The 24,369-nt window shown below is 44.0% G+C and overlaps 1 protein-coding gene across 1 annotated transcript in view; it reads right to left on the bottom strand.

Moving 5' to 3' along the window:
* Positions 1-24,369, bottom strand: part of fut8b (fucosyltransferase 8b (alpha (1,6) fucosyltransferase)) — an 87,570-nt gene that overhangs the window by 27,108 nt on the left and 36,093 nt on the right. The window contains exons 2-4 of the mRNA XM_030047414.1: positions 10,222-10,919; positions 2,973-3,091; positions 1,748-1,910 (exon numbers count right to left, since the gene is read on the bottom strand). Coding sequence (XP_029903274.1) covers positions 1,748-1,910; positions 2,973-3,091; positions 10,222-10,424 — 485 coding nt within the window. The 5' untranslated portion in view covers positions 10,425-10,919. The remainder of the gene's footprint in view (positions 1-1,747; positions 1,911-2,972; positions 3,092-10,221; positions 10,920-24,369) is intronic.

The raw sequence follows: 24,369 nt of genomic DNA, 5'->3' as shown, positions 1-24,369 counted from the left end.
TCTGAAATTTAACAAGTCATTCAGGACTTCATCTATCAAAATGAATACTTATTAGCACTTATTAATTAAATAATCTGACATGATACAAGGCAAATTAGTGATAATGTAGGGAGATGTAAAATGTTTTAATGTTTTTCATTTGGAGAGTAAATAAGTACTTGCATACTGTTTCAATGTCCTACATTTTTACTTATACTGGGGGAATTTTCTAGACAACTATTCTTACCCCTGCATGAGCAGAATTTTAATGAAGGAGCAGTGCACTGATTTGAGTCAAATATTTCATTACTCTTTCCACCTCTGCCCCTATCTGTGCTTGCTCTCCCAGCCTCTGCCTGGAGCACACACACGGAAACTTGGGGGGCTTAAAGGGAATGCCTGTGTGAAAGTTTGCGTGTGTGTGTGTGTGTGTGTATGTGTGAGGGGGGTGAGGAATCATCCTGCTGAAAGCTGCTTAGGCAGCAACAGCTGAGACAATGGGCCCTGTAAGCCACTTCAGTGGGATTACAATGAACCACTTGGCTAAGTGACACCAGGCCTTTCTTCGCTCAGCTGTGTGGAGGCCAGCCATCCAGATGACAGCAAGGGTGTGTCTACGACCTTTGCCCTTTGCTGCCCGGCAGCCATTTCCCTATTGCTAGCTTCAAGTCCTCATGCTAATCTCCAGGTTCCAATGTTTGACATCAACAGGCAGTGCTGGCAAACTGTAGCTCCAGAGTCTCTATTCAACACTGTGTGAGAGCAGCTGTGTAAGATTAAATACACTGAGTAACAGGAGTCTGCAAAGTTTTTCATATGAAGGACCCCCCAAATAGATTTGCATTAAGGCCCTGACACACAAAGCCAATGCTTAGCTGTAGGCCAGTGTTTGGCTGTCGGTGAGTGTCTGAGGCCCTAGTTTTTGTGGTGTGTTATGCACCACTGGCACTAGTCAGACTGTCTGCAGCTCATCTGGCCAATTGGGCATGTTGAATCGGAGGTAGAGCTGGTCGGTGAAAGAGACCACTCTGATAAGCTGTTCATCTTAGCGAATTAGTGCACAAGAATACAAATAGAAGAGGCAAAAGGTAGCAAACAACAAAGTCAAGGGAGTACACACAGGAGGATCTCCTCATTTTTTTAATCTTCATGTTACTGTAACATTCCTGTCATGATGACAGGGCAACTTTTTGGCCCCTATAAAGGCAAGGTGAGGTGACATAACAGTCAGCCTTTGACACTGCTACTTCTTTGATGTCAGTTTGAGACTTAGTTGTAAGATATGGCACTGTACACAGTATTAGGTATGTGTATGTGCTGTAGGTAAGCTGATACAACAGGATGGAGTAAACCCTATGAGCAAAATTATATATATATTGTGCTAAACTTTTATGGAGTGAAATAACAGTGACATTAAATTATTGCTCACTGTTCTGGGGACCACCTGGAATTCCCTCAAGGACCTCTGGGCATCCCTGAGCCCCACTGTGGGAATCACTATGCTGAAATACTTCATACAAGCACTCAACTAATCCACACATAACTGAATTAGAGACAAAACACACTCATTTGACTGTCAGCTTTTGCTGTGGTTTTAAAGCTTTGCATTATTTTAACCTCATGCCCTGCACCAATACAGGTCAAATCCCCACAGAAAATTTTCAGCTTGTGAGAAACACTTTTGCTGTGTCATTCAAAGGTGTTCAACTTCTAATGCAAAAAAAACAAAAAAAACAACACATGGTCTAAAGGCCACTTATCTGCCCACCTCTCCTGGTGTCCCAGGTCCTGAAGCAGCGTGTCGGCGTACTTCTGCCTCTCACTGGCCTCCACGTTGGCCAGTTTCTTCACCTCGCTGCGGACAAAGTACCAGAGTTCCTTGACGCCGTTCTCCACCCTCCTTCGCAGTTCCTCCTGAGTTGGCCCGGGGCCTACAGTCAGGATGGGGGGAGGGAGAAGGGCAATCAGAACAAAACATAGTGAAGTTGTGCTACAACAGTGATCTACTGTAAATGGATGACTCAAACTTTAAAACACCTCTGGGTGAACACAGAAAAATCTTTGGGAATTCCAGAAGGAAGGACTCTGAGATCTTCTGTTCTGATCTTGCTCTACAAAGGCTATTGGCATGCAGCATGGCTAAAGGTTGTAACCATTTAAATATTCCTGCTTCCCTTTCTGCCTCTGTGTCCCTGGGTGTTGCTTTGACCTCATTAAGGAGCATTTGATCACTGCTTTGTGGCTCTTGGCTCTCTGATGTGTTTTTCCCACACTGTTCTGACAACAGAAAGGAACTCTATACTCTGCCCTAGCTAAACAATATGGACTGACCCACATGGATAACACAGCTGCTAGCTCTGGTTTCTGTGAGGAAAAAAAATATCAGGGAAAGGGGAGGACAGCCAGAAATAGGAGGAGGTAGTGGTGGTAAGGAGGGAAAGGTTTTCTCTCTCTCTTTTTTTTTTTTACCTTCCTATCTCTCTCCCTCTCCTTGCTCTCTCCCTTAGTGGAAAAAGCTGGAGGGTATTTTTAGCCTTTTCTTCCCCTGCGGCAAGATGGAAAGGCTGACCCTGCACTGCCCTCCACACTCACATGTCCTGCTTATTTTCTCTCTGTCTGTCTCTTTTCTGTCCTCTCTCACTCCCACTCTGCCAGTGGGGGCATTCACATTGCTTCCATTTCATTCACACATTTCCCCGTTCACCTGACAGCCTTCCTGGCCCCTCTGACCGGTGCTTAGAGTGGTACACACACACACACATCACCCTGCCTGTCTGTCAGCTGCACTTTGCCATAACCACCACCGAGCTACAGCAGGGTTAGCGGCAGCTGAAGTCACAGATTCTGACTGCTGGTGAAAACTCACAAGGCGCCGCGTGGCTTTGTGCCATAAAGGGTCAACCCTTGTGTCTTCAAAACAAATCCTTCCATCTCTCCAAGCCCTCACACTCAACAGCTTCCATGCCCCTCCGAGGTGTCCCTGCCCTGCTCACCATCTCCAGTGAGTCTCTGAAAGCTGTGGATCTTCTGCTTAGCTCTGGTTAGCTGGTCCTCCAGGGAGCGCAGTCTTCCTGCGGCCAGGGGCCCTGCCTCTGCCTGGCCCTCTGGTATCCTGGAGAAGAAAAAGAAAAGTGAGCATGGGCGCATGTATACGTCAATAGCATGGGAGTAGATGGCACCACAATATCCTACCCAAATAGAAGTATGGTTACACTGTTGAAATTTTACTCTAGCAGAAGTGAGAGAAAAGGTTTAAGGAGAAACCAAAAGATGTGCACAAAAATGTCATTTTTCATTTTTTTCAATAACCCTCCCCACCTCCTCAGTCACAACTTCACAACTTGGTGAAAACCATCTGTTTTTTTGTTTCCATGGTTGCATCTTTGGAAGAATCTGACATTTGTGACAGCTCAAGATTATGTGCAGCTCCAAAGTAACTTTCCATGTTTGTTATGGTCTAACCTGTCCGCTCTTGAACAGTCCCTCCCTGTGTTGTGTTGCGTTCCAACATCGTGTTTCAACTGGAAACAATGAATATTGAATTATAGAGGCAGGGCCCATCAAAATACTGTTTCCTTGTGACTTTAATGGAAAAAAATATATATCCTTCCTAAATAAAGTGGCTAAAGAAAGTAAAATCAGATAATTCTCATCTGACTGACTGTTCCCTGTCAATGCTCCACAGTTGTAAAGTATGTAAAGCTCAAAGGACATATTTGAAATTGCTTTTTGGACTCAACTGTTAAGAGTATCCACTAGTCACATGTGCACTGAACAGCAGCGTCCTGAGGTATAAAAGCTCTACAGTGTAGTAAATATTTAAGTTTTCGATGTAAATAATTGCCATGATAGCAAAAACAAGGATTTTAAGGTCCAGACTGAAAATAACAAGGAAAAAAAAAACACCAATTAACTGTCCAGTGTTAATATTCAACTTAATATCAGATGACTTTGTATAATTTGTTTGAAAGTTGAATCATTGGTGATGCTCAACTTCATATCAAGATATCAAATGTTCACTCAACTTAGTATTAAAACACCATCAGTTAACTTTTAACTTATTATTAACTTTTTCTCAGTTGAATATTAACAATGGACAGTCCAAATAAGTGAGCTGGAAAAAGTGATATTGAAATATGCCTTAAGAGAGAAATGACTTAAATACTCAAACAAGAAGTACACAAAAAACTAGGTAATTACAGAGTAAATATTATTTGTTATCTAAACCCTTCATCAACCGCCATGGTGGAAATCTCCCATCATTATGAATGCAATGCTGCATTAGTTCTGCACCGGCCATGGTGGCCTGCTCTTTCTCAAATGTGTCATGCAGAACTGAATCTGTACACTGCAAAACAAAACCTGTGCATCTGAAACAACATATCATTCCTTGCGCCTTGTTGATTGCTGAGCCACAGCTCATCTATAGTGGTTCCGTAGCTCTTTGTGGCTGCCGTGATTAAATGTGAGCATGCATGACAGTACTCTGTGCTCAAAAGCATCGCTCTCAGTAGGCTTAGCAAATTTGCAGCTGAAAATCTTGCAAAGCCTAATTGCTGATTATAGTTTAAATGATGTTTGGGCTGCCTTTCAGCCCATTTAATGCACTCCACATTAATGTAATTCACTGCAAGCTATTCCCGAATGCATATTTGTAAACTAATCACTGCTACAATGGTATATTTTCACAGTGTTTTGTCCATTACGGCTACACGATGAATATGAAGATTTAAATCGGGATTTGCATGGTTGCGTCTGAATGACCTGTTCATTAAATAACCATTGCAATGTGTGAAATGAAAACACAAATGAACACTCAGACATGCTCTGAACACACAGATCAGATCACTCTAGTCAAGGAGAAAAAAATATAGCTGCCATCAAAATCATACTAAATCATCTCCCTTATACAACTATTAAAAATGTAATGTGCAAATGCACAGGGGCATTGGTGAAGTGCTGCAAAGGCCACGTTAATGAGTCATCAAGGCATGCAAACTCAATTTGCTTTCTGTGTGAGGAACATCGGTTGCTGGCAGGCATAAAGATGAGACTTTTAAAGTTGCATAGACAGCCTTCCTTATTGTACAACCCCCCCTCCCCTTCACTGTTCAACCCCCAGTCCCTGAGAAACCCTTGCCTCCCACTTCACTGAGCACTAACTGAGCATTGTGCTTCAAAGCCTTAGAAACAAGTGAGGATGAAAAGGAGGATATTTTAACTGCTGCATTATGTAACACCGAGTGATGGACAAGGGTAAACCTTTCAATACCTTTGTAGTATTACAGATATTTATATATATGTCTCAAATTTGTGTTTCTTTTCACGGTGAAATTTGAGGTGCGCTGCTTTCAGCTGCCTGACACAGATCTTTGGAAGAAGACCCAGGTGCATTTCCCTTCTTAAGTATCATCTCTTCTATCTGTTCTCACAGCTAAGTCTGTTCAAACAATATTCAACAGGATGTCCCAATGGTCACACCCTGATTTGCCAGGGACACTACCATACAGGAAGTAGGACTATCTCCTCAGTGACATTATTTCCCAGGAGAGATTTAGGTGCCTCTGAAACAACATAAAAGAATGACACCAGGGTGGAATAAAGAGGCTAACACCTGGTGGGATACGGTGGGGCTGTACTCTGACTCTCCCTCTGCTCCTCCAGCATGCCAACACCAGGCTATTAAGTGCAGACTTGCTACAGAGGTTATCTAACATGCTCCAAAGAGACATAAACTGCAGGAGACACGCAAACATCTCCAACCAAGACGTGCAGATGTAAAATGGATTCAAACACTCACCGGTATCAAAACACACAGACGCACACAGGAGGGAGGCAAACACCATACGTGAATACACAAATGATCCCTGACGTTATCTCCAGAGGACTAGAAGTGGGGCCTAGACAAGGCAGCTGGATTCAACAGCTTCTTAATCAGACGAAACGGGAGAGGTAACAGACTAGAAAAACTCTGACTCGGGGGAGGGAGGAGGTGGTGGTGGTGGTGGAGGGAGAGAAATTCTGCCATGTGAAAGACAGGATGGGAAATCGGGGAGGAGGGAGCAAGGAGCCCCTGCGGCACAGGGCACTCAGGTGGAAAGCAGGTGAGGTTTGGCACGCAACCTGGACCCCTCTGAAACGCCGCCTAAGCTGCCATCCAATCGGCTCCTATAGAGTTCACAGGGGTGATCGGGCTAGTTTGAACAGTGGGTGCCTGGGTGGCCCCGCATACATATTTCCCTGGTAATATCGTATATACTTGGGTTGTTAGACTTCAAAAGGAAAGCTCTGAGCTGACCTGGTTAGCCATACATATGGATGTGAAATGTAAAAGTGCTCTGGGAAGTGCAGATGAAAGTGGGCTACATGGACGCAATTTGCTTTAACATGAAGAAGGAACACTGATTTAATGCTCTGTGAGTGCATGTAAATTTGCCTGTGTATGTATGCATGTGTCACTGCGCTGTGAATGCATGCATCAAGAAATTCATTAGTCTGAAATGTCCCAGTCTTTCCTAGAACCACATTCAACCACTTGACTTCAATTAGACAAGCTAATAATAGTCAGGAATGTGGCAACAGGCCTGTTAAAGCTGTAAATGTGTGAAAATGACCAACATTGCCATAAAAAACTAAATACTGTTTGTAGGCTCCCTTTGAATTTTTTTTTATCTCTTTTATGGCTACATGATGATGGTGATATTGCTGTCCTGCATATTGTGTATATATATCCTGTATGTATGCTGTGTGTGCATGTAAATGGTTTAGCATTAGTATTTCCAGATGAGACAATTTCCTTTTTTGGTGGTTTGTACACGGACTTGTCCAGCCAGGCTAATTCCTCGTAAACTGATTCTGAATGGTGCATTCTTGCTTTGCATGCTCTGAGGCCTCAGCACATCCAGAGCCAGCCAGCTCTGCTGAGCCCTACTTGACAGAGATGTCCTGCCCACAGACAGCTCCCACAATGGGGCTAGTGTGTGTGCCAGTCGGCCTTCCTTCGCTGGGCCTGAGAGACGGCCGGGTCGATGGGAGTGCAGGTCTGGAAGCGGCAGCAGCATCTGTTTGGTGGAGCCGCGCTGGGTTAATAACATTACAGAGTAAATGAGTCCTCTCACTATCGCCTCGCTCAGGGGTGGACAGTGGCCTCAACCACTCTTTTTTTTTCTCCTGGACTCCTGGATGTCTTACAGTTTACATTTACATTTTACACTCAAAGATACACAACCAAATGAGGGTGACCTACACAAGATAGGCCAATGCAGGAAATGATATGCAAACACCACCATAAATAGATACGCAGTTAAAATGTCTAAGCTAATGGGGCTGGAAGCAAACCGACAAAAACACAAGGGCACAGGGAAGGAGAGTAATTGAGGTCTAATGGTCAATGGTCTGGCCCATTAAAAGACAATTCCTCTGGAGTCTGCAAAAAACCATTTATCTCGATTCCTCGCCTTTCTCCTTTCTGCCTGTCCTACATCTGGGTCACACGGTTGATGCAAGAAATTCTTTGCATTTGAGTTAACTGGCAGGGCGTATGAGTAGGGTGGGGGTTGTGACATTAGGTCAATTTAAACAGTGTTGTATAGGCTGTTCATCAGAGAGAAACATACTAAATTGACTTTTACATACTCTCCTCTGATTATGCAGCTTTCCTGGCAGCGACTGTATTGTCCTATGACGTAAATCCTGCCGATAACACATCAGGGTAAGGTGAAACAAGTTATAAAACAGATTAGGAAGTGCTCTTTTGCCAAAGTCTGGTCTGCTCTATGACTGTGGTCTCTGCTGCTCCGCTGCTTTTCTCATCCGCCTTCGTCCTCATCCATTCAGCTCTGAGCGTAGTGCACACCTCGCGCCATCCATCATGCTTCCCTCCTCTGCATCACTCTTTCCCTCCCTCTGTCCCTCTGCTGGCATGCCTAGGGGATCGATCAGGTCCTCATCGCTCAGCCCAGCTGTCACTCTCACCCTTCGCTCTAGCCGCTGTCACACCATCAGGCTGGCCCGTGTCATCGTCTCCACAGGAGCTGTGGCTTCCTGCCCGAGGTGACTGACAGCTGCAGAAAGGGCGGAGCCAGACAGGCTGAGCAGCCCGACCCTCTGCTCACCTCTTATTAATGATGCTGGGTGATTGGTGGGTTGGCACGCTGCCTGTCAGTCAAATTACTCAGAAATGGCCTGAGAAATGGAGACACTGGACTCAATCTGTAAACGGGAAAGGTGATACTAATCTTTGGACTAATCGATACACTGATTGAACTGAAATGACAAATACATATTCAGGGTTATGGATAGTTTTTCTAAAACAGATAAATAGTATTAAAATCACAATGAAATTAAAAAATTACTTTTAATTTGTTAGGTGATTTTCCATGTCAGAATATTAACCTACATTAGTGTTAACAGAAATATAATAACATTAACCTGCCAAAGAATTTAACATTTACATTTTTTTTTCCCATTACTTTTACACACAGCATATCCTCAGTGGTCATATCCTGAATTTGTAGCCATTAAGAGAAATTTCAACCAATAAATACATCACTTTTTTATTATTTATTACTTAATTATTGCGCCCCTTCCATCAAATAAAACTGCCTTTCTCTCCTTAAATGATCACTTTTGAACTTTTGCCTCTCCAAATTAAGCACTGCCCTGGCACCCTGTTTCAACAGGATATACATCAATTTAAAGAAGCAAGGGGCTCTAAAAATGCTGTTTCATTATTACTTTAAAAACAAAAACATAATGGTGGATGCCCTAGGGGTTAAGTCTGTTGTGGTCCTTTAAGACTGCAGCAGCAGTGAACTCAAGCCCTTGGATGAAAGTGTCCACTAAAGGGCATGTGTAGTGTTTTACGTTACTTAATGTCAGTGGGAAAAACATGAAATACACATGAAAGAAATCAACACCGAGGCATTCATATCCTCAGTCCACATCTGATAAACTGGTAAGCCGTCGAATTGGGCCAGCCATGCGGTGAGTTAGTAGATCAGTGAGTTGTTACATAGTCAGTCAGTCTGTGACAACCTGCCGGCTGGAGTCTGGCTCGGTGCCATGTCTCTGTCAGCAGTTTGGTGGTGGAGGGAAGGAGGAGGGGAGGGAGGCAAACAAGGAGCGAAAGGGGGGTGGGGGGTGGGAGGAGCAGAGCAGGGAATGAGGAGAGAAGGGAGGGGCCGCAGCTGGGATGATGGGCAGCTCACTAACAGCCTCTTTGCGTCTATTAGAGCTCTAATACAATGGAAAAGAGACACTGCAGGATGAGATGCTGGTGGAGTTCTCTCCGGGGCCTGCTTCTGACCAATACATACACTTATACATACACACACACACACACACACACACACTGACAGAGGCTCGCATGCACACACAAACTTGAACAGAGGACAAACCGACCCCTCTTTCTGTTGATAGCTCACAAAGCTTAAGCTCAGCATGCTAGTTGCCCGCATTGGCTTGTTGTGCTGGATACTTAGCTGAAGCTTAGTGGGACTTGAGAAGGCACTGTAGTGCTGCCCCAGTAAACAACTGTGGAGGCCTCAGTCCCAGATCAGCAGCTGAACTCAATAACAAGTAACAAGCGCACAGTGTGTCGGGGACCCATCTGGACACTGGTTGTCTGAAAGCTGCACTTGTTTTTTATGCCATGAATTCCACCTTTGTTTCGGAGCCAATTCTGAATAATTACAAAAGCAGGGGATTTAATCTGGGACCAGCTGTCTGATGTAGCACGTGTGCGCGTTTTTATGTTTGCGTACGCTGATGAGGGCTCCGCATCAAAGTGTTCTGGAATATCACAGAGGAGCGGCAACAGTCGGATCTGAAGCTCGGTGTGCCCCATTAATGTGCCGAAAACCAAGACACACAACTGCATGTCCTGCACACGCACCAGCCCCCCACCACACACGCACACACAAACACACACACACAGATGCACAAATGCATGCGTGCACACAGGCACATACATAGACACCTGTTTGTAAGGAAAGTCATTGTCAATGCATGAAGGTAAGCGCACGATCCTGTCTCTGATACACTTGCGCTTTGAATGCATGACTGAGGCTATGTGCTCAGATGGTGTGTGCATGGTGTTTGTTACTGTATGCTGGGGCTGCCTGGCTTTCCTGAAGTATCCTCCTCCCCTGTCTTTTTAAATAAAACATTTATCTGGTGTTACTAAACACAAGCGACTCAAGTGTTTCTTAAAATGTTAAATGACGTCGGAGCCGTCGGTACCTGAGAGACTCGGCCATGCGCCGCAGGTCTTCATTCTGCTGCTTGAGTCGCTCCAACTTGGCCAGGATCTTGGAAAGCTCTCGGCTAGAGCGCTCTGGGTGCTCGCTGTCCCTCACTAAGTGCCCACCGATGTAGAAGAGCAGCGTGCCCCAGGCCAGCAGCACCAGGGTAATCCAACGCCATGAACCCGCCCAGGGCCGCATGGTTCAACCACGCCCACCAGATAATGCCTCTTGGTGTGCCTGACCACCCACCCACCCACCGGCCTGCCCGCCGGATGTGCACACGCGCTCTGTGCCCCGTCACCACAACTGGCACAGCGCCACACTTGGCACTGGCATCTTCACTGGGATGGTAAACGAGAGAACACGCAAATTAGAGAGAGGCCGTGTGTGTATGTCTTGAGGGGAAGGGGAATCTGCGGGTGTCTCTCGGGTGAAACTTGGTCGACCAGTCTTTTCTATGTGTGCTAAAGCATCGCTAACACGCTGGGAAGTCCACTCGTGTTTTGACAGCTTGCACACTGTTGCTCCAACCCAATGCTCCGGGGAGGGGGGGGGCTTTTGCGTTTGAAGCACTTTCTGTTTCCGGGATGCAGGATGAAATCCGAATGGTCTTGTCCTTTCCACTCGGCTGCCGATTGGCCCGCTCGCTCCTCAGCTTCACCACTTCTGGTCAGGCCCGTGGGATTCTATATCCTGTGGAAATAAAGAGAAAGACGGGCGAGTTAGCTCTGCATATTGCTGGAATAACTTTATCAGTTAACATGCGAGTTGGCCAAACAGCCAGGCAAACTAGCCAATCTGACAGTCAAATTATGTTAATCTACCTTGCATGTTTTTCCATTTTTACACCACTGTACATACTGAATTTGCACAAAAAAATCAATTTACTTGTTTACCGGTCTATTTACTGTTATTACTATTTTAATTTAGCTGCAGTTTTTACTTATTCACTTCTCTTTCCTAACTGCTGGGATCAAAAGTTTTTTTTTAATCTGCAATAACAAATCATGTTCCTTAAGAGCAGCACGAAGCATCGGATATGCATGAACACAGCTCCATGTAGAACCAGAGAGCGAAGGTTTGAGCTGACAGACAGACAGACACAGCCGAGGTGTTGCTGACTGGTCCCGACGTAACCCAGTCTCAGCAGCCTACAGGATTGATCAGCATGACACTGCAATTTGCATTAACATAGTGATGTACGGTCCCCGAGCTATGCTGCACTGCTGTCGAGGCAGGACGGGGATGTTCTGCTTTCCACGTTTCGCTTGCTTGCACACTGCACATGCACATGCGCGGCAACAGAAATGATTTTGTTTGCCAATGTGTTTTTTTATGAGTGTCTCTCGCTCTCTCTCTCTCTAACACACACTCATCCAAACACACATATACCAAAGTACAATTCATCAGATGTGAACAAGAATTCCGGTTTTATTCTCCTGAACCCCAACACTGCACCTTCAGCCACCCACACTCAATCTCATCCACCTCCAACCTTTTCTCTTGCTCTTAGTTAAAGCATGCCTGGGCCCAACAGCTAATGGATTTGTTCGGTGACAGTTAAATCCTGCACCATTTTCCCCGACCGCTTTCCTCCTCCCTGAGCGCCTGCTGCCATCCCCGTGGCCTCTGTGACAGAGTGCAACATTGTCAAGGTGATACGGCGAGCTAGGCAGCGCACGGGGGAACGAAAAATCCCTGGATCATCACTTCCCTTCATCCCCAAGCAGCGGGGGAGCCAGAGATGGACGCGTGCCGGGTTTATGAAGCAACCTTCCCTGTCAACTCCCTAACAAAGCTTTGCCACGGATCTGAGGCTTGTCGTCTGATGGGATCAAGAATGGCAGGTGTGTGTGTGTGTGTGTGTGTGTGAGTGCGCATGATTTCAATATGTGAGTTTCTGTGTGCATGTGTGTTGTCATCTCTCTGTATGTACCACAGTGCGCTGGCATAATGCCAAGCATCTTAGCTTTTATGTTAGTGGTGGTTGGGGTTGGGCTGATAGACAAGTCCCAGTGTGTCTGGTGCTTCTGCCTGTGTACATGCAAGACAAGAGGAAAGTGTTCCTCTTGGGGTTCGCTTGGCAGTACAGAAGTAGGTTAACAGTAGCTCACCACGTAGACCATGGCAGCATAGTTGATATGTAGGACATAAATGGTGCCATGCTGTAATACCATAGAGACCGTTCATGCTTCACTGGCGCAAACTGCCCAGAATACAGCAGCTGAGGTCAGGGAAACAATGAGACGCCAGCCATTTGTCTTCACTCGTCACTGAATGATATGGGATTATTGAATAGCATGTGGAGACATTCAGAGAGGCTCCTGCTTCCTTGCTGCTGCTCCTGTTGTGACTAACCTAAGCTGACACAAGGGTGGCTCCTCTTTATGCATGCAGGACTAGGATATGCTGAGTTGTGTTTTATTATGGAAAATAAGCGCTGCGAGCAGGTAGCGCTGTGCCACTTAATGCACGACCAGAGGCTTACTAAAATGCAGGCGGCAAAACCCTTGTCACTGTGTTTGAGCAGCCAACGTGACCATAATTAGATTTGTTCAGTAGACTAAAACTGATAAATATAAAGCTGTTGGAAGGAGTGGGTGGACGAACACTGCCAGCTTTGATATGCCATGGCCAGTGACAAATTTTGTAGCACCACAGCTAGCTAGCAGTTTTGGTTCTGCTTGTGAGTCATGCTGGCATAGCAACATTGTGGGAAAAACAGAGCTTGGGAACCTTAATATGGACCTCTTGCAGTTAATGGCCAAACTAGCAGGAAAGCTGGTCACTGATACCAATCAGGATAATAGTGAGGTAAATACACTGCATGTTAGCCGCTCTTCAAATTATGCTTGTTGCTATAAACCTGACTGCAACATGTAAAGTCAAATCAAACCAATTAAACTATCTAAATGACTGTACGGACAATACACTTTGCTGCACAGGACTTCACAAGCTCAAGGGAAAAGTCAACAAGCTCAATTCAATTACATAGAAAAAAGACAAAGTACATTTTAAAATAAACATTTGAAACACATCTGTCACACTGAAGGCCACAGAGAAATGAGGGCTTAAAGTAGATTTTTCTTAAAATGGCAATGTATTCTTCTGACTCAATGCTTTTGGTGAGGTTGTTCTTGATCAGAACCAAAGCTAACCTTGTCATATTATGACAGAAATACAGCGCTTAATGAAACTTGGGATTAATTACTTGCAAAAAAATACCCAACTGGCAGGACCCCATAATCATTCATTAAGTGATGTTCTCTACTTCAAAAGGTACAATACCAGTGCGATTAGCACTCAATGCAATTTTATACTTAAAAGGACATTTTTACTAACTGCAAGTTTTTTAAAAAATAAAATAAAATATAAATGATTAAAAAATAATAAAATAAACAAAACAAAACAAAAAAATCTCCATTATCAAACTCTGTGAATGACTTTAGAGAAAGTGTGGATTTAAAGTGGACTGCTTTTCAATATGACTTTCAGCTCAGCTTTGCTTGAGATTAAGAGGCAAAGAGAGGACAGAGAAATTCATGGTCGCTCTTTAGATTCTTTTAATTTACTTTCCGATGTGAGACATAAGACGTTTAGCTTCATTTTTATTTTATGATAACCGAGACAAAGAGGGGTCACCTATTGAATCCTCTCTTTGTAAAATGGGGCTTGACTGAAGAGAAAACAACACTCTACTACAATGAAAAGCTAGCAGTGTAATATTTAACTAGAGATAAAGCCAGGTGTGAGCAAGCAAACTACAAATGCGAACGCAATTTCTCTGGGCCATCTTTCTCAATAAAGTCTTCCCCTTCACCCTGCACTTCAAACGCCACCGCTCTCTCATAATGCCCTTCACCTTACTGTCATGGCAAACGAGTGGCCAGCTCGGCTGGTAAAGGCTGCAGTGGCACATGTGGAACTGCAGGGCAGACTGTCACCGCTGTCACTAAATGTCCCTGTGCTGCAGCAACATGCAGGAAGCCTCAGGGGTCAACCGGGATGACCTGCTTTCAGTGCTGCCGGTGAATCTTCAACGCAGCTCGGGCCACAGCAGAGGTCATCTATCAGCAGGCTCGAGTCTCCAGGCAATAAGCACCAGTATGAAGTTCACCACTGAATTATGCATGGCACTGGAGTGAGGACGGCTTCTATTACACCAGCTCGACCACTCTGGCTCAGGGACAACCAGAATGAAGTGTCATTTATACCATACATATCTGTCACTTCCCATCTAGACTGGTGCATGAGATAGTGGGTATTAGTGCATGTTGCTAGGGGCAACCCCCAGGGGGAGATGCAGTGAGACGTGGCACACCTTATGGCATGAATCAGGGTGGCAGATATATGATGCCTGTGCCTGGAGAACAGAATCCGGCAGGAGGAGACTGTAAACAAACACGCAGCATCATTGATGGGATGCTGGCCCATGGAGAAAAAAAAAAAAATCTCTAAATTAAGGTAGAAAAGCTCTGATGGATCCAAACCAGCAAAATTCCAGCTATCACAGTGCTTCACAAAGGACTGGCTGACACCAGTGTCTGCACCAATCAAGTGAGGTAAGTAACAAAGTAACAAATGTTTCAAATATAAATATCAGAGCTACAAAGTGTCAATATCCTTGTGTACAAGCGGATTAACTTGAGATCCATAAAAATGAGATCACTGAAAAAAGAGGACAAGAATAATAATAAAAAACAACAAAGAGAACTTCATTCAAAGTAAGTCTGCATTTACTGCAAAAAGCATCAGCAGGGTAAAAAATTTCACAAATGTTTCAGGAAGAGGGCTTGTTGCCTAAAATGTTTGTGTTATTTGCTCACTTGCTGCTGCTTTTTGCAACAAATGCCTTAAAAGACTCATGTCTGAGTGTGATCCCCTGATTGTTTTATCAATATGAACATCAGCAAGCATCTGACTCACTCAGCAGCACAGAGTGCTCCCACTCCCATTGCTCAATTTCACTTCTCTTCTGGCACAGCGCCGAGATGCGGAACCGCCTTTTGCTTTTTGGGCCGTCCCAGTGGTTGATATGCGTATGTGTGTCCACAAGAGTATGTGTGTATGTGTGTGTATTTGTATGTGTGTTGGAATCACCCCACACAGACACACACACACAAACAAAGGCACGCACACACGCACGCACACACACACACACACACACACACACACACACACACACACACACACACACACACACACACACACACACACACACACACACACACACATACACATACACACACAGGAGTGTGGTGAATATTTCATGAGTCGCTGTTTACTTCACAACATTTCCAAGCTGAATGTGCAGGAGTCCATTAACTTAGGCTAAATGGCGGAGAGAAAGCCTGGCATGGGAACGGGGGAGGGAAAAGAGGTGAAAAAAGATAGATGGTAAGCCAGAGGAGTAAAGGGCACGACGCCCAAAGTAACTACATGAGGTGAGGATACATACGCATGGGGAGGCAGGAAAAAAAACAAACAGGAAAACCTATGCTGGGGGGTACACACACATTCAAACCTCATATTTTCAGATTGTCACTGTATCAAAACTGTTTTGTATGTATGTTGTTGGCCTGTCATGACTTTAGTGAGGTCATCTTTTCCATGTGTGGTTGACTGCACTATAAAATGCAAAGAATTACAAACTTTGTATTATACACAGGTATTAAAGGATAGGTTTGGTGTTTTTCAGGCCAAAATGTTGATACCAATCGGATAAGATATACTTTAATGTCCCCGTAGAGAGAGTTGTTCTGGACTCCGTTCTGCAGTTCTGCAGTTTCAATCATTTAAAATCGTATACAGCACAACCTCACTGTGAGCTTTGGTGACAAGAAACTTAACACTCTGCTGCAGCCTTTCGCTAGCCAGTGAACACAGTCCAGCAACACGCTTCTTTTCGGACTAAAAAAAACATTATAAATGTCCTCACAGCACCGACAAATACATCTTGCCAACCTAAAAAATTGGAAGGACAAACCCCAAAATTTTATTAATACATAGTCTCGTTTACATCCACACTGTTCTGTTGCTAGTTGGCGAATGCTGTGTTCACTTAAACTTGGCCCTCATAATTTCTGCACTGAAAATATCCACCCCGCGACAACATGGCATTCACGGTATCAACCTGACCTAAATGAATGCTCTCAAAAAGATGAAAGTGTGAATTTTCCTCCATGGGGAATACCAGTGAAAAGAGCTTCCATTTTTCCTAAGTTGACACTGTGAATGCCAATGTTGTGGTGGGTGTGGGGCCATGGTTTGCCTCTGCATAGAGTTTTGCCATGGCATGCTGCGTTACTGCAGTTTATGTTCTGCTAGTCACTGCTTTATATGTTAATTTTGTTAGCGAAAACTATGATTAAATATGTTCATCAACTACCTTTTGTCTATGACTAAGACAAAATGACAAGACCGCACCATTGTCATTAAACACCGTGACTATGTCAACATGCAATACTGTTGACGAAAAAAGATTAGACTAAAATGCAGTTTAAAGATTTAAAATTTTCTTCTCTTTATTTTTGAAGCCATGAAAGAGCCAGTGAAATATTATACACTGTTTTTTGTTTCTAATTTACAATCCACACATCCCGTGGTCAGAATACAGTGAACAAAATGTACCTGGCCAAAAAGCAAAAATCCAAAAACAGACTGGCCATTGCAAACAAAATAACCATTATCTTAGACATTTGCCATTTACCATATATATGGAATGAAAAGGGGCTCACAGCTTCCTTTTTTGCAGTCAGTGCTTGTTATTTTAACTCCCAGGACAATAAAGCTGAGCACATGCTCCTGAACCTAAAGCAAATGGATCACCCACAAACTGCTCAGTTAATCATTACTCTTATGCAAGAGTGTACAGAAGAACGGGACATCCCAAAAGAAAAAATTCCTAGCACTATTACTGATGGCGGGTCAACGTGCCTACCACTTTTCATTCCACTGGTGAGGAGGACACCAGTTCTGAGAAGGACAATCCCCAGGACAGAGATAAAGAATATCAGGGAGATGAAGAGAAAAGGTCAGTCTGTGCAAGATGTTCATCATTTATATATTTATGTTCTTTTTTGTTGTTGTTGTTTTTTTTAAAGCTTATACATGACGTGTACCCATCACAAAATCAAATGCATGGTTCTCCCATGTACTGTGACTATTCACTGTTTTAGATCTTTCTGCTAAAACCTGATCTGCAGTCAGCAGTTTTAATATTTCATGTGGTGATAAATTATGTGCTAATGTATAAAATTATTTTTTTCTTGGAGGATTTATGAAAAGTCTGCATTTCTGTCTTCAAGTTTCCATTAGATCCTTGCAGACGACCCCCTGCGTGGTCCATACCCTTCAGCCTGTGGTCAACATGATCCAGAGGGAACGCACAATCAAACGACGGCTGGACAAAGTCAGGCAGCTGGTGAAAATGTTTGCTTTTCAAATCATCTGTTGCCACAGAGCGGTTGCTGCAACAGTGTGGACTCATCCACATCAAAGGCTGTCCAACCAGATGGTCCACTTCTTATTTGATGATCTCTCGTTTTCCCCAAGAGAAATGCTATCTTACATTGGAAGTTGACACCATGGGCTGGGACAGCCTGCTGCCCAGAGAGCGACAGAAGGTGGCTATCCACAAGAGACTTGCTCCTTCCATTTGCAGAACAGAACAGGGTGCTTGAAAGTGACACCAATTGCCTATCCCTTGTTGTGCATGCATCACTGGACTTGAGGAGTCACCTGTCGTAGTTCTCCCTGACTCATGGCAGGAGCTAGAGGAACGTAGCTACACTGGCACAGAAGATGAGTGCAAATATGGATCAGCGCCTCAACTCCTTCCTTGATGTCATGGCCAACAAGTTTTCTCCTGTTGCCGTGGCTGCATGTTTTCTTGACCCCCGTGTATCAGCTGAAGCCCTTATTGACAACGATGAGGGAATTGAGAATCTTCTAAAAGAGATGGAAGAGTACATGACTCACAGCGTGCCACCAAGACTGCAGAAAGAGGAGGTGGAGGGACCTGGGGATACAGAGGCTTCAGAGACAACCCGTTTGCCAAAGAGGCCTAGAAAATGTACATTTATATTCAAATTCATTTGAATGTTTGCTTCTCTTTAAGGAATGCAAATTGATATTTGAGAAAATGAGAATGACTGAGCCTTATTTTTATTTATCTATATCTATATATATATTGTTAGGCTAACCGCTTATATTTCCATTGTTCAGAACAGAAATGTAAGTATACCTTGTACTCTGGTCAACCAAAAAATTGGTTTTAAAAAAAAAAAAATGTCTGTGCAGCTCTTATTGTTTTAAAGAGAGTATTGAGCCCCAGTTGTTGAATCGTGTTCCCATGTCTGCATGTATTCCTTAAACTGATACCATCAAGCCAGACACTTTCTGCAAAGCTGCATTCTTAATCATTCAACCGGTGCTTTCCATCAGATTATGACAAGATAAAATCTTATGTCCAATACGTTTGACTAAAATTACAAAAAAAAAAAAAAAGGGTTATGGCGAGACTAGCCTGACTGAAATATTCAACACAGTCTGATGGCTAAAAAGACTAAAATGCCAACAGTTTTCATTGACTAAAACTATACTCTTCTTTCACTAAGATAAGGCTAAAATGCACACTTTTAGTCAACTCCTTCAAAAACAGGATTAGGTTTAATAAATATGATAAAAACTAACAAAGAAATTTGACACGGGATTAAAACTAATACTAAGTTTTTAAAAAAACAAACAAAAACTGGCAAAAACACTAGCCTCAGGGAGCACGTGGTTTGACCCACATACACCTAGCAGGAGAGCCTGTTAGGGTTTTCAGATTTTTCTGTTGGGCATACCTGTTGCTGATAAGCTAATCTGTATAAAAGGAATGCTAACCTGGTTTAGATAAGCTTTTGACAAAGACGCACGTTGAAATGGATAAAGCGTGTTTCTTCACAATAAATATGTATCTTTTGTAAACTAGAGTGTTGTGGTGTGTTCTGGGGAGTTGATGTATTTGATTGTGCTGTGCTTCTGTTTTCAAAAAAGGACATTTCTGATAGATTTTGGACTGTTTTGAAAGCTACAAAGAGGCTGCTCCAGAGAGACTGACAGCGATACTAACAAGTACCTGAATGGTCTGTTCACATCTATGACTGATCTGCACTTGTACAACACGGCGCTCTTAGGGCTATGGGTTAACTAGGAGTTTCTATATCAAAGGGTAGCCGATGTGTTTCAAAGAGGGGTCATTTATTTACAGAGCGACACTCTTATCACTCAACGCCGACTGTGTGAGAAATGCCTGCGCTGGAGCACTCTCGACCGCCCCCGCCCCCGCAGCAACTTTAAGTCTGGCAGAAGTGGCCAAAGGTCTCAGAAGTTCTAGCTATGGCAACACCGAGCCCTCTGCAGCTTGGCATTCAGTATCACAGCTAAGCACACAGCCTCTCCTTCAAGGTTATCTCTGTGGAGAATTCGCTGACAGCAGGATACACATGCACACGCATTCACACAAACACACACATACACGCGCGCACTCAGTGACACAGCGATAGGCACCCGCACGCACACACACACACACAAACAAACAAACAAACAAAGGCACACACACCTCATTGGCTTGGTGGGGGGTGCGGCATAGAGGCGGCGTGTTTGTGCTAGTGGTTTATGCAAACAAGCTTTTAATTGGGATAGAGGGACATGTGATTAGCAGTAAAAAGCTCCCATCATTCTCGTGTTTCATTACTTTTTATGTCCAAATAAAAAAACACGAACCCGAGCGGGGGCCCCACCTGCCAACCCAATCTGTCTCCTGACGAGTGAAGGTGGATCTCGGGGCTCAGACTTGGTCAAGGACAGCATTGTAAATTCACCGTGTCTGTGAGGGTGATGGACTGGCCCTGCTTCAAGGGTGTGTGTGGATACGGGTGTGCGTGTGCATGCATGGGAGTGTGTGCGCATGTGTTGGAGAGGGGAGAGGGAGCAAAGAGTAAGAGCCATGCCACTCAAGCAGATGCATGTATCATGCCTGGAGAAGACAGGACATTTACTGTTAGTGAGTGTGTATGAGCGAGTGCAGAGTTGCAATTGCAGAAAACTGGAACTAAGCACCATTTCAAATTGATCATTTACTAAACACATACCAGTGTTGAGAAATACAATGCTCTATCTATAAAAGCCAGAAGCACATTATAGATAGAAAACCTTGACTGTTATTGGTTGTGAAAAACAGAAAACAGGAAGCTCTACGTCTAGGACTCCCACCTACCGTAGGCTATAAAGCTGCTCAGTTCCACACACACACACAGACAGAGACACACACACAGACACGTACGCAAACAAACACACATTTCCTGTCTGTTCCAGTTTCTGTTCCTCATAATGAGTCCCAATGACAGCTGACCTTTCACAGCCTGGGGTGCCAGGATGGACTGAAGGGGTAGGGGGAATGGGGAGGGGGGTGGACGGGTGGGTGGTGACCCCCCACCGAGGGTGCCTACCTTCATTCAGTCACTTTAAAGAGGCCTAATGAGCGACTGCATACATGAGAGAGGGGAAATAGAGAGACAGGGAGAGGTGGGTAGGGATAGCAGAGGAGAACTGGTGGAATTGGAAGTCGAGAAACTGAGGAGGGAGAGAGAGAAACGCCATGGTTAAAAATGCCATTTCGGTGTGATTTTTATCATCTTAATATGCCATCGCACATAATGTGACATCTCTGGATGCACCGAATTTGAATTTTGCTCAGATTTTCCCAGACCTTTGAGACAAGTTTTGAAAATGGCCAGGCTTGCACGACAGTAACTACAACCAAAGTTACTGTAGTTTTGCATTTTTCAGTTTCCGTTTCAGTTTTAATTTGTTTTTAAAGTGGGTTTGCTAGTTTAGTTTTCATTTTTTTGAAAAAGCTGAGTTTAAGTTTAGTTTTTATTGGTTTCAGTGTTAATTTTAGTCTTTTTTGTAACATGGGGTATTTGTCAGGTGGGAGGTTTCAAAAAGCTCAGAAAAAGTAATGTGTAATCAAAACAACAAAAAAACTTTTAAAAATGTGTTCACTATAATTCACTATACAAAACAACTATAAAAGAGGTTTGTCAGTCAGTGTTTTTGTGTCATTAACCAGAATAATCGGTCACAAAACAACAACAGTACATAAAATGCATGTGTAAATGCAAACACAGTCCACATAAAATGCAGCCTGAAGTGGAAAATGTGTGTAATTCTGCTTCTGAGGTGAGACTGTGTGGTGCGCCAGGTAAAAGTGAACTAATCAATTCAAGTTTGGTATGTACTGTGAAAATACATTTGAACCTCTCCCACTCATGAGTTCCAATCAGAAATCTCAGAGTATTGTAGTTTGAGTTCCCTGGAACACGCTGGGCTGCCTGCTCCCGTTCCTTCTCTTCCCCCTGCCCACTCACTCACTCAGTACAGTAATAAGCACTGGAATGGAGTGAAGCGGTGCTTGCTTGCTTGCTTGTGTGACTGTGCCGACAGAAAGATATTAGCCATCTGGTGGTGTAAAACTGGCACAGCTAACAAATTGGAAGATGGATTTCATATCCACCCAAAATACTAGGCTTATGTATGAAATAAACTGACAAAAAGGCAAAAACTAAGGACATTCTCTCCATTTTAGTTTATTTTCGTGACTTTTGTAAACATGCAATACAGCTTCAGTTGGTTATCATTTTTTTTTGTAAAGCCTCCTTTTTCTTTTTATTTCGGTTAAAAAAAGATGTAGTTTTTGTTATTTCGCTGCAGTCCAGCCACTGTGCATGTTAAGAACTACATGCAGAAACGACAAGGAATATACGTGATAAAAGTTCTAAACATATTTTAATCAAGTGACCAAAACATCCCCGATGATTGATGCAATTTACCCTAGATGTTATTTATTTATTTATTTTTTGCGCTGTCTGAGGCATTGCTGCTTGAATTTTGGGGACTTTTTAGCCTGTTGGTGGTGCTGTGGTGAGCCAATCAGTTTCATTTTGTGAATACTGGATATCAAGTGTAAAAATGTTTTATTCCCCAAAGGCTCTTCAAATTCGACCCACCAGTGTTTGAGCGTGAAGCTTAGGGCCCTGTTGGCCTGGTGGTGGCTGCTGTGGTGGGCCAATCAGGTTTATGCTGGGATCTCCTGTCAAAATCCATCATTCCACCAAGGTTCATCCGAAACAGGACAGCAGAGGCTGGATGAAAGGATGGAGCCCAATCCATACTCTCTTTCCTGATCTTCGATCACGGGGACAATAAATACACCCACGGGACACACATGATGGGCATTTTCAGGCCAAGCGTGGACAGAATCGTGAACCCATGAAACCCAGTCTTTTTGATCATATATCAAAGATCGCGCTGAGATGGTGCAGTGAGGAACCATAGTCGGAGTGACAGAGATGGGACAGACAGGGAAGGAAGGAAAAGAAAAGAGAGAGAATGAGAAATGGCACCACAGCGAGAGCAGACAGAGAAGGAATGTGTCTGAGGTTGAAGCCAGTGGTTAGGGGACCGCAGCCACAGAGGAAGACAGTGAGAAAAATTGCCCCGGCCTCCTATCGCAATCTCCCAATAAAGCCATGATTGAAGAGAACAGGGGGCTAGGCGGTCTCCTGTGCAATAAGTTATGTTTCCGGCACAGTAACCAGCCAACCCCCACCTCTAAACACTGTGTGCCCTCACTCTTCTTCAGCTAAAATATCATGGGCCGTGGTTTAACTCCCATTATACCCCAGCCACGGGCAAAGAAAAGCCCCCGAGTCAAAGCACCCTCTAGCAGGCCAGGGTTTGAATGATAAAGCAATGATCAGGGTGAGGAAAGATGGAGAGAAGGGCTGTGGTGGAACAGAAGAGAAAGACAAAGAACATGGATGAGGTAAAAGTAAACAGCAAAAGAACGCCCAGACAGCAAGAACACCAAGAACAAAAAAAAAAAAAAAAAAAAAAAGCGATGGAGAAAAGACAGAGGGGATGAATAAAAAAAGGAGTGTGGTACGAAAAGTGGGAGCAAGGGAGGTGGTAATAGGAAGAAAGATGGTGGCTGTAGACAGAGAGACAGAGGGGGAGATGAAGAGTGCTCCCTGAGGGGCCCGAGTCCTGACTAATACAGAGAAGGAGTTCTATAAACAGCAGTAACACAGAGCTACCACCCATTCATCGCTCTCTGCTACATTACCTCTTTTCTCTGTCTCTTCTCTTACCTCCTCTGCTCTCAGTGCCCTAAAACCCTCACACCACAAAAGCCACATCCATGATAGCGAGTGACTTGTTTATCTGGCACTTAAGTCTTAAAATCTCACTTTGCTGAAAACAAATGAGGGGGGAAAAAAACTGTCAACAGTGAAAGACAGTTCATTGCATTTTAACCTCAGAAATTTCCTTAAACAAGTAATACCTGCCTGTCACCTGCTTTGAGAAACATCCTTATAAAGGACTTTTATCTAACAAACTGAAATTAGCTCACATAATCACTTTGGCAATCACCTGTTCCAGGAGAAATGTTAAGGTCCGCAAAATAAATAATTGACTAGTTAAGATGGATGTTTTGTTCCATGCTGCCGCCTGACTGCATGTCTGCAGGGGTGCTCCTGTGGTTGCTCTCTTCCTCGTCATTGTATTTCCCCTTCTTTATGTTTCAAGATTTCTGTTAAAGCTTGACATTTAATCGGAGCAGACAAGGCGGGAGTCACGTAAGCCCACACTGAATTTCTCATCATTGCTTGGTTACACATTCTGATACTCTCGGTTCATCGTGAAAACTTTCTTAGCAATGCTGAGATTCAGCTTTGGACTCGGGGACTGCCTGGCTGCAAATTTCCAACTTGAGGTCCAATTCTTGTTGTTTCTCAGCCATCCTTCCCCGCCCCGTTCTTTCTTCCATCTTTCTTTCAAAAGCTTTATCCTTCTGTCCTCTCTCTCTCTCTCTACCACAGTGGTCTGGATGCATGACAGCAGAGGCCATATCGACAGAACTCCTCATCCCCGTCACGTTGTGTTTTCTGCTTCGGGTCCGTACTCGCTCGCTCGCCTGACTTCTCCTCCATCCCTTCCACTCTGGCTGCACGTCTGGCGCTGTGCATGTCTGCTCAGTCCATCAGCTTCTGCTTGGATGCTCTTTCCACTTGATGTAGCCTGTTTGTCAGCC

This window comes from Myripristis murdjan, chromosome 24, assembly GCF_902150065.1.
Source record: "Myripristis murdjan chromosome 24, fMyrMur1.1, whole genome shotgun sequence".
NCBI classification, from domain to species: domain Eukaryota; kingdom Metazoa; phylum Chordata; class Actinopteri; order Holocentriformes; family Holocentridae; genus Myripristis; species Myripristis murdjan.
The sequence above is the reverse complement of the archived record's forward strand: the minus strand, read 5'-3'. Positions and strand labels throughout refer to the sequence as shown.